General features: G+C 54.0%; 2 gene segments (V, D, J or C); both read right to left on the reverse strand.

Moving 5' to 3' along the window:
- Positions 1-2,220: 2,220 nt before the first annotated feature.
- LOC123348480 lies at positions 2,221-2,865 on the reverse strand. The segment is given in 2 exon segments: positions 2,221-2,549; positions 2,778-2,865. Coding segments are annotated over 2 exon segments (375 nt in total).
- Positions 2,866-5,486: 2,621 nt separating this feature from the next.
- On the reverse strand, positions 5,487-10,065 carry LOC123348488. The segment is given in 3 exon segments: positions 5,487-5,524; positions 5,673-5,981; positions 10,020-10,065. Coding segments are annotated over 3 exon segments (393 nt in total).
- Positions 10,066-11,035: the final 970 nt, after the last annotated feature.

Below are 11,035 nucleotides of genomic sequence, written 5' to 3' on the forward strand. Positions count from 1 at the left end.
GAGTCTCAGCGCATTCGCCGGAACAGCCGCAGGGTGTGGCCGGCGGGGCCTGAGCCCCGCCCCGCTCAGAGCCGCGCGGTGAGGGGGCGGGGCTCAGCCCGGAGCTCCCAGCCCCGCCCCCTGACCACGCGGCTCTGAGCGGGGCGGGGCTCAGGGGCCCCGGCGGAGACTCGGCGCTTGATGCGCTGAGGCTCCAGGAGCTGGGCGGAGGCGGGAGCCTCCGCTGTTTTCTTGGGGGCCCCTGCGGAGCCCGGGGCCGGGGCAAATTGCCCCCTTTGCCCCCCCCCCTCTGGGCGGCCCTGGTGTGGAAGAGCTGATTGGAGGTCAAAGGAGAGAAAACTCGGTTTCGGCCTGGGGCAGGCTGCTGTTTACACCTGTTGGGACTCCAGCTGCCAGCCTGGCGTGCTCAGGAACCCAATCCGACAGTGTCCTGCAGGGATCGACAGGGATCTGTGCTGACTTCTCTCTCATGAGAGCAGGATCGGGGCCTCGGGTGGCGGAGAGAGTCCCGGACCCGGGTCACACGTACTAGGTGTAGCTGAGAAACACCTTTGGGGGCAGCTCCTCAGACGGTGGGAATGGTCGGAGCTGAAGTCAATGTCAATTCACAGCGGCTGAGGACCGGCCGCTGCTTTTCTCTGGTCTTTCTTCAGAGTGATCAGAGCTGCAAAGAGGGGGAGGGGGGGTCCCAAACCCAAGCGCCTTTAAGTGCAGCCCTGCTAGCAAAGGAGCCTCCAGTAACTCGTGTGGATTATTGTCTGGCTGCGGTAAAACAACAAACAGAAAAACATCCCCAGCAGTGAGTGTAATTCACAGCTGCTTGGATGCAAACCCCGCTAGTGCTGGGGAAGAGGAGAGAGGGATTCGGGAGCTGAACTGTCCGGGTGAGGTTTTTTCGTGGCTCTGGGACAGACTGAGTGGCGCCCTCAGACCCCATTGTCCTAATTCCCCCACCCACCCACCCACACTCTTCCCTTTTGATCTGTAGGATATTTCCCGACCCTAGACATGTGAGGCATTCGCTACAGGAGCAGGTCACTGGAAGGAGGGTGCTGATGGGAAAGCAAGGGGGGGAGGGGTGACAGGGGACATTCCTTCCAATTAAGGTAAAAGGGAAAGACACCAGGAGCCTTTTACTGAAAGGAGGGAGAAGCGGGGAAAGAAACACTGGTGGGTTTTAGACTTTAAGGAGTGAAACTCTCTGATCTCGCTTCCAGTCTGGGTGGGAAGAGAAGTTCTGCGCTGAAAGAAGAGCAAATGCAAAAGAGATTCCCCTTTAACAAGACAAGTTGCCCCCAATAAACCAAGTGACGAATACAAGCCCCGTCTTTCTTTTGAATCCAAGAGATGCCCTTGGAATGAGGTTACAGAGCCATCAGCAGCCGTTGCTGAGCAGAGTGGAAAACAGCGCAAATTAGGTGATGTGCAAACATGTGTAAAAGCCAAAGAAAAAGGGGGTGTGTGCTCAAAAATTGTTTTGCTTGGGGCGACAAAAAACCTAGAGCCGGCCCTGCTTCTCTGCCATCCTATCCTGTGTTCGGTAGAGATTTATGTATTTATAGCACAATCACTATATGCACTGTGGGGGATTTTACATTTCTGATCCTTGGTGCCACCTGAGTTATTGTTAATTATTGTACCCTGCTGTCATTATGAGCCACTCGGAGACCCCTCTTCCACTTCCTCAATTTCCTGTTCTTTGTTTCCTGGGTGTTAGTAGAGCATCCGATCTGAACACCACGTGTTATTATTTTGTTACTATTATTATCATCAGCATCTTCATCCTCCTCAGCAGCTCGATTCAAATAAGTGCTCCTGAAAACTTTCCAGGTCAACCTCATTTTCTATATTTCTCTTTCCCATCCGGTGGGGAAGGACTGGATTTGTTTGTGTGTTTCCCCGAAAAGCCCTTGGAAGATCCAGAATACTTCATTTTGATGGACAAGCGCTGCTAGCACTTTTGTAAATGTTGCCATCAGGGCGTTGGTGCGTGTCACTAGGCTCACGATCCTCCTGTTCGTGGCATCACCTTGGTCCAAATATACATAAGAAGTTCGCTCAGATTCCGTACCCGCCTCCTCTTTGCATTTTCTTTCCACTTACATGGAGTGTTATGGGGAAGGGGGAGAGGAGAATCTCAGCTCTTTCCGTTCAAATTGTGAAAATTAAGTGGTCAGAATCCGCTTCCCCTTTTTGTGCCAGTCCCTGCTCTGCTCTGTGTCACTGTGTGTCTCTGGCGCAGTAATAGGTGGCGGTGTCCGCAGCTGTCAGCGAGCGGAGCTGCAGGGAGAACTGGTTCTTGGAAGTGTCTTGTGTGATGGTCACTCGGCTCTGCAGAGCGCTGGCGTAGTTAGTGTACCACTGACTCGAACTGTAGTAAATGCGTCCCACCCATTCCAGCCCTTTCCCCGCGGGCTGCCGGACCCAGTGCCAGGCCGCGCTGGTGCTAGAAACCGAGTCTCCGGCGATGGTACAAGTGAGTGTCAGGGACTCCCCGGGTTTCACCGCTCCCGGGCCCGTTTCCCGCAGCTGCACTTGGGAGAGGACACCTGGGAAGGAAATACAGAAATTAATCAGTGAGCCAGGCTCCTATTCCCTGGGAGTGGGGACCAGGTGAAAATAAAACACCCCGAGACCGCACCTAAGGGAGTGAGGCACCCAACTGCCACTAAATTCCATTGGGATCCCTGCACCTAATTCCCTTGGTCTCATTTGAACAGCGCCTCTTCTGCAGTCACTGCAGCAAGGAACCCTCGTGACCCCCAATTGACACGTACCTAAAGGGGCCACCAGCATGAACAGGAAAATCAGCAGCAGGTTCATCTTAAGTGAAGGTGCAAACTGTCTCCAGCAGCCAGGACCGGGCAGTTCTGTGTCTGGGGGGAGACTGAGGCTTCTCCAATCAGGGGTTTGTATTTTAACAGGAACCCTCCGGGGCAGGGATTTGCATGCGAGTTTCACAAGGCGACTATAAGCGATGACAGGGTGTGAGCTCTGTCAGCACATGAGGATCTCTCCCTGGGGTGCGTGTCCCCCTAAGACAGTGAGTTCAGCTCAGAAAATTATGAAGCCTCCTAAGGCGTATGGACGCCCCAACTCAATTTAAATAAACAGCATTTGGTCGTTTAACACTCGTAAAGGTGTGTGAGATTCTCAGCCACGTATAAGCGCAGGACAGCGCCTTCTTAGCACCGGAGGGATGTTTGAGAACGGGAAATGTAACCTCCTCTCTTGTGGTTTTGGCTGGGATTTCAACAGAGCCCCAGGGAATTGGGAAATGGAGGGTTTAACTCCCTTACAGTATCTCTGATATCCTACCCCGTGCTCGGTAGAGATTAATGATAGTGCTGGGGGCAGCACTGCATTTACTGTACAGGCATCGCTACATTCCCAGTGAATAGCGGCTTTGTTGAAATCAGTTCAGTTCAGTGGAAGTCTTTTGGCTGATCAGGGCCGGCTCTACTGTTTTTGCCGCCCCTAGCAGCGCGCCGAATTGACGCCAGAGGGCGGGGGCAGTCCGTGTGCCCTTAATGCGGCTCGCGCGTTTCCCCGGCGGTGGCAATTCGGAGGCAGCTTCTGTCTTCAGCCGGAAGACAGAAGCTGCGCCCCTGCCGCCCAATTGCCGCCCCCGCTGAAACTCGCCTGCCGCCCTACGGGCACGCGGCCTGGCCCCGCACTCCCGCAGCAATTCGGGGCGCTGCTTGGGGGCCAAAACACAGGGACTGCCGCCCCTTGCAGATTGCCGCCCCAAGCACCGGCCTGGGATGCTGGTGCCTGGAGCCGGCCCTGCGCACAGTAATACCGGGCGGTGTCCTCCGCTTCCAGGCCGGTCACGTGTAGGTAGAAATTGGAGCTGTCCTTGGAGGCTGTGAATCGCCCCTGGATTGTCGGGGAGTAGCTGTTGTCAGACGATGTATAATAGTAGATCAGCCACTCCAGCCCCTTTCCCGGGGCCCGTCGGACCCAGTTCATATAACAGCTGCTGAGACCAAAGCCGCTCACGGGCACAGGTCAGTTTGGTGGATTCTCCGGGCTGGACTGGGTGAGAACCAGCTGTGCCCGGGCCCCTGGAGACAAGCAAAGCGGGTTGTTACAGGAAATGTTTAAAAGGAACAGTGACATTAAATAGATACAATCGACGGAAGGAGACAGGCAGCTCGGCAGATATTGGTCTAATACATCCCTAGCGTGACTCCATTGGCCTTCCCACGCAGGATGTTGGAGAGGGGATTTTTTCTAACGCACTCACATCATTTAGCAGCACGAGCACTATTGACTTTCTGAGTGTTCCTGGGGAACTTGGCAACTTCTGAAAAGCCCCCTCAGCCCGACAACTGCAGAGATACCGAGAATGAGCGGGTGAACAGACAAACAAACGCACATGAGAGTCCAGCCAGGAAAATGCGGAGTCTCAGCGGACCCAGCCTGGTGATGGGAGGGGAGCGCAGCCCGGTAAATCCCTGAGCCAAATGCGGGGCCTGTGGCTGGGACGCCCGAGTCAGTGCGTAAATAGGGGCTTGGCCGTGCCAGCTTTGCATAATCTGGGGAGAGCCGGGCGGGTTGGAAATAAACGGTGCCAAATTCAGCAAGGGGCGCAGGCCCGATGAGAGATTGAGGGCGGGGGGGGGGGCGGTGACCTGATAGGGAAGAGCAGAGACCAGAACCCTCAGCCAAAGAACGGGACTATGTGAAAACAGAACCAGAACTATCCCCTGACACTACTCTTTGGACATGACCTACAGGCAATCTGAAAGCGATGCTTCCTTACTGCGTGTTCTTGGCAATTTGGCCAAACCTCACCCCACAGCCGTTTCCAACATGCACCTCCTGCCCAAGACAGGAGTTTCGAAAAAGAAAGCTGGAAGGAACCATTTGGGAGCCTTTGAAAATCCCACACTAAAATGGTTTGGTCTTGTCTCTGAACAGAGTCCTAACGGCTGTATTCAGGGTGAACCACCAGGTGTATAGGAACGGCCCGAAATTACCCAGGACATAAAACAAACTCATCTTTAACTCTTCTCCAGCTTGTGCTTATGCATTAAAGAGCAAACAGAGGCAATGCGCTCATGGAGCACCCTTCAGCCTTCTCCAGGTATCTGCAGAGAGTGACAAAATTATGGTGTGAAAAATTCTAGGGCGGGTCCACCACGACTCTAAAGAACATAAGAACAGCCAGACCCGGTCAGACCAAAGGCCCATCTAGCCCAGTGTCCTGTCTCCCTGCAATGGCCAGTGCCAAGTGCCCCAGAGGGAATGAACAGAACAGGGAGTCACCCAGTGATCCACCCTCTGTCGCCCATTCCCAGCTTCTGGCAAACAAACTCTTTAAATAATGTCTCTGGCATTTCTTCCTCTTAGTTCATGTTTAGGAGGCGGGTTGAAGGGCAGAAAGCTAATTATTCATAGTAACTGAGGCGGATTCTATTTCTCCATTGCTGTCCGCTAAATAAGCTACTCTCTGTTCTGTCAACATAGTGAGTCTTTAATTACCAATGTGCATTTTTAGAGGACGGAAGCCCTGACTAAGGGCTGGAGACTTTACAATCTATGGATCTGTGTTTAAACTGCCCTGCCGTGTCAGTGCCTGCTGCTCTCTGCTGGCGCTGAGAATGTTTGGATTCGAGGAGGAGGTTTTTGTATTCACTGCAGTTGATTTCTGATCGCTGTGTCTCTCGCACAGTAATACCGGCCGGTGTCTTCCGCTTTCAGGCTGGTCATTTGCAGATACACCAGGCTGTTGGAGTCGTCTCTGGAGATGGTGAATCGCCCTTTAACGGCATCACTGTAAAACGTGCTGTGGCTATTAGCAGGGCTGTATATCCGTGATACCCACTCCAGGCCCTTCCCGGGCGCCTGACGGACCCAGCTCATATGGTAGCTGGTGAAGGTGAACCCGGAGGCTTTGCAGGAGAGGCGGAGAGATCCCCCGGGCTTCTGAATTCCACCTCCGGACTCCACCAGAAGAACCTGGGACCGGACATCTGAGGGGAAAAGAAGAAGAAAAAGCTCCGTTAGATTCACCTTAGTACAAGACCTCAGCCAATGCTCACAGAAGCCGTTGGGAAGATGCCCATTCACTTCACTGCGCTTTGGGTTGGGGCAAAGAACGTCCAACCGTCCCCGGAGTCTCCCACTAAAGTTGGGGGCGGGGGGGGGGGTAGAATTACCTGCAAGGGCTGCTAGAATCAAGAGAAGATTCAGCCACGATATCATGTTACTGACGCGGGAAGGGTTTCTGACGGTAACTGCAAAGACACCAAGACCTTGGCCTGATCCCTTTTCATTCTCTGCCGTCCAGGAGAACACAGGATTTATGCAGGACCCCGAGACACTGAATTTGCATCACCTCCTCTTGAAAAAAAAACACCACACCAGAAACCACAACCCTCGTTAAACTGAGGCCTTCCGGAGTGGAGTTCTGAGGGAAAAAGCTACTTGGCTGGAGAGGAGGAGCTAGAGTCTCTCTTGTAGGATCACTTCTTCAGTGATCTCTACAAGAATGCTCAGCAGGGGCGGCTCCAGGCCCCAGCACGCCAAGCGGGGCAGCATGCTGCGGGGGGCGCTCTGCCGGTCCCCTGGAGGGCGGCAGGCGACTCCGGGGGACCTCCCGCAGGGTCCCCTGGTCCCGCGGGTTCGGTGGAGCATCCGCAGGCACGCCTGTGGGTGGTCCACCGGAGCCGCAGGACCGGCGCGGCAGAGCGCCCCCCGCAGCGTGCCTTGGGCCGGCGAAATGGCTAGAGCCGCCCCTGATGCTCGGGACCTCTCATAGACAAAATGCACCATTGAGTGTTCACCTGCTGCTGAATTCTGTCTCTTCTTAGTTTGTGAGTCCTGGCCACTGTGTGTCCTAGTGCATAGAGCATTAGACTGGGCCATGGAAAACAGGGTATTCATTCCTTGGTCTGCTGGGTTGCCTTGGATAAGTCATTTCTCTCCGTAAAATTGGAATAACCTTTTAGGTTCACCTAACCTTCCTTTGTGAAGAGCTCTGACATCCCCTGCTGAAAATCGCTTTTATAAAATGCTAGGGGTTGGTGTTATTACTAATGTCTGAAAATGTCCTTTCTTCTTCTATGAGAAGGAAGAGGCAAGCATTTGAAACCAGGGTCGCTGGAACAATTTGTATAGTGGGGGTGCTGAAACACTGAACCAGACTGTAAACTCTGTATATAAAGGAATCACCTTCAAGCCAGAACCCCAAGGTCCAGCACCTATGTTTGAAATTCTGCCTTGCAATGCTGGACTACAAGACAGAATTATTATTAGATTGGCACCTGAAAATGAAAGGTTGGGTGTGGATCCCCGCCTAGCCTGCTTTGAATGTTTTAGCCCAGAAGCCAAATAACTGAATTCTGCTAGGTCATACAGTAAAAATGGACAGTCGGTACCCTGAAAGAATCTATCTGTGGGTTAGGGTTATAACCCTGCAGGGGTTTGTAGGCCTGTGCCACTGTAACTGAGAGTACAGTACTTGCACTGCTTTGAGCGGGGCTAATGGTATGAATCAAACAGTTCCGTTGCATAGTAGTGTTGTATCACTCTTCTTCCTCTTAGTATTACCGTTCATATTATTTTCAATACCCACTATAAATAGGCAATAATACAGAGAAAAATGTCAAACTAAAGTTTCTATGGAAATGCTGGATAAAATAATAAAATTTACAATGCATAGATCTTAAAAGCTCCACCTTGCCACTGTGTTTATGCAACAGGGTGGAGTTTTTAAAGGGTCTTAATGTAAATACTCAAATCCCATGGGAGCTGGAAACTTCTCATCTTTGGGTGCCTTTGAAAATCCCAGTCTCACACTCTAATTGGTGGAGGGCCTGTCCTTTCTCAGGTATGATACAGTGCGCTCAGACGCACAGCTCCGCAATATTTAAGTGTGGGAAATCTGTTACAAAGACTGTTATGTAAAATCCCAGCGCAGTGCAGGGCTGAGATATTCCAAATCGCTTAAGGGAGATGGCAGTGGATGATTTTCAAGGATGCAAATGATTTCTGGGAGACCCTAGTACAACGTCTTAGGCCTTGATTCATGAAAGCATGTAAGAATTTGCTTAAACCCATCTCTATTCAGGACACTACTTCAAATTTAAGCACAATTCTTAGTGTCCCTGACTGAACTTTGCACTTTATTCTCAGTAGTGTCAATGGCTGTACAGGACCTGAAAGAATATTTATCTCATATCACTAAACCAGACAGAAATCGCTACGTTAACCTGCTGATATGTGCACCAACATGCCCTTAATACAGGGTTTCTCAAACAGGGGTCGCGGCTTGTACAGGGAAAGCCCCTGGAGGGCCAGGCCGGTGTGTTTACCTGCCCCGCCCGCAGATCCGGCTGATCGGGGCTCCCACTAGCCGCCGATCGCTGCTCCGGGCCAATGGGAGCTGCGAAGCGGCGGACAGTAGGTCTCTCAGCCCGCGCCGCCTCAGCAGCCCCCATTGGCCCAGCGAATGGGGCAGGTAACACACAGCCCGGCCGCCAGGGGCTTTCCCTGCACAAGCCGCGGCCCCTGTTTGAGAAACTCTGATCTACAGAGTTCCCAGCGGCAGCCCTTAGTCACGTGACTGTCCCTAATGCCCTGAGTACCAGCGCTGGGCTGAGTGATGGCATCCCGGTCCGAGGGGCGGGGTCTGTTATCTCCATGGTGACTCTGTCACATTGTGGCACTTTACTGTGGGTCGGGATGTCTCAGCTCCACCCACTGACACCCGCGGAGAGTCCGGGCGGTGATTGTCCAATGTCCGTGGGGTGAAAACAATCCACGAGCCGCTTGGGAAAGTCCCGGCGGTGCCACATCCCCAGGCTCAGCGGAGTGGGGTTTGTTCAGGCGCTGGGTGATCTCTGCCCACAGCCCCGCCCGGACTCTGAATGGCCCATTTCCATATCCAGCCTCCAGCTCTCCGTGACTCAGTCTCCCCTCTCTGACCCAGGGGCTGGAATAGTTCCCGGCCTCCCGGCGGCGCTGTGGGGAGAAAGGCGATAACCGCGTGTGAAGGGCCGAGACGCCACGGTGAGGGCCCCCACACGGGTTATAATGAACTAATCACCTTCCGCTGCGTTAATGCGCTAAACGTCCCAGTTTGCTGAAAGGGCCAGAGCCTCCCTGGTGTAAATCCGGAGTAACTCGAGTCTAGCGGAAGCAGCTGCGGTGACTTTACACAAGCGGAGGATTTGGCCTCAGGAGCAATTCGCTCCATCCGTTGGGTCTGATGCGAACCCCAATGCGCTTGTCCCGTTTACACTCACAGACGCTGTCCTGTGAGTCTGACACCGAGACGGGCCCCGGGGGAGCCAACGTGCTGGGTCAGCGAGGGGAGAGCGACTCAGAACAGGACTCACTCCGGATTGGGGTTCACAGATGGAGCGAGGGATCTCTGCGCCGCAGGCCCAGCGGGGCTCTGGGCAGGAAGGGGAGACACATTGCCCGGGAACGGAAGGGTTAAAACTGCCGGGAGGTTTGTGTTACATTCACCCGGGTGCCGGGTCTCCTGTCCCAGCCCGGAGCGGTGTGTGTGTCACTGCTGCCCCCGCGCGGCTGCCGGGAGAAGCGCGATTCCTCAGCCTGGGTTATTGTATGATCAAAAATCGGTTTGGTTTCACTGTGTCTTTGTCTCCGGTCGCACAGTAATAGCGGGCGGTGTCCTCGGGCTTCAGGCCGGTCATTTGCAGATACAGCTCACTCTTGGGATTATCCCTGGAGATGGTGAATCGCCCTTTCACTGAATCAAGGTAGATTGCAGTACCCCACCGGGGTATATAAAAGCGATCCATTCCAGTCCCTTGCCAGGAGCCTGACGGATCCAGTTCATGTAGTAGCTGCTGAAGTCGAACCCGGATGCTTTGCAGGAGAGGCGGAGAGAGTCTCCGGGCTTTTTCACATCCCCTCCGGACTCCACCAACCCCTGGGACCAGACGGCTGAGAATAAAGCCAAGCCATTAATATCGGTATAAAAACAGCGGTAACACAATATTCTTCTAACTCTGCCAGCTTTCAGAAGAGGAAAATACCTTCCAAAGCGGCTACAGCGAAAATGAACAGGAGCAAAAATCCCATTTTCCCGGGTGCTGGAGAGGAAAGTTCTCAGGGGACTGGCTGGTCACTGCACAGACCCAGGGGCTGCGGATTGTGTCTCCGGGTGCAGCCTGGGCAGAGAGAGGCACAGATTTAAACAGGAAACTGTCTCCCTCCTTTGCATGCCCCCGCTTTATAAGAGACACACACTCCCGCTGCCAGTGATCTGAGTGACTCGTCTTAGGGCTCCGGGTGCGGGAGTCAGACTGTCCCGTCCTGTGTGTCTGTACAGCGCCTGGCACAGGGCGCTGGGCTCCTCCTGACACTTTGGGACCCCTGCCCTGGGAGGAATGAACAGCTCCCTGCAGTGACTGTATTTCCTCATCCAGGACCTGAGGGCCTGGCTATTGTGAGGTGATGTTGGGATTCAGGGGGGACTCAGCTCTGGAGCCCTGTTCCACACACACAAGGGCCATGCAGCGTCCGGTCAGGGGGGTCAGTATCTGGGGAGGGGTCGTATCCCAGGGATCCACTGGGCTGGGCCACCCGCTGGAGAGGGAAGATTCCTCATGGCGCGGAGGGGGTTGGGGACGGAAGCCCCTTTCCCTTCCCGGCAGTGACCGGCTCCATTGAAATGATCCGTGACACTAGGAACGTGATCGGAGCAAGCCTGGCTCGTGCTTTGGGCCGGGTCTGGGGCCCGCCTGTGGGTGCAGGTGGGAGAACCTGGGGCGCGGGGGAGTCTGAGGGCAGAGTTAAGGTTTTGCAGTGGAGCCTCCCTGACATTAGTGGGCCGAGAGCAGCGTGTCTGGGAGATTTTCTGTAGCGGGGAGTCGAGGGAGGGACCAGGCTACAGTGAAGGAAGATGATTCTGCGCGGCTGATATTTATATTCGTGTTTCTATTCCTGTTCCCAGTCACACACCACTTCCCATTTACACGGGTTGTAAACTCGGTGGGACTGAGAGAGGTTTTATGGTCTGTGTTTGTGCCAAACTGTGGGGTCCTAGACT

This window comes from Mauremys mutica, chromosome 13 (assembly GCF_020497125.1).
Source record: "Mauremys mutica isolate MM-2020 ecotype Southern chromosome 13, ASM2049712v1, whole genome shotgun sequence".
Classification (NCBI taxonomy): domain Eukaryota; kingdom Metazoa; phylum Chordata; order Testudines; family Geoemydidae; genus Mauremys; species Mauremys mutica.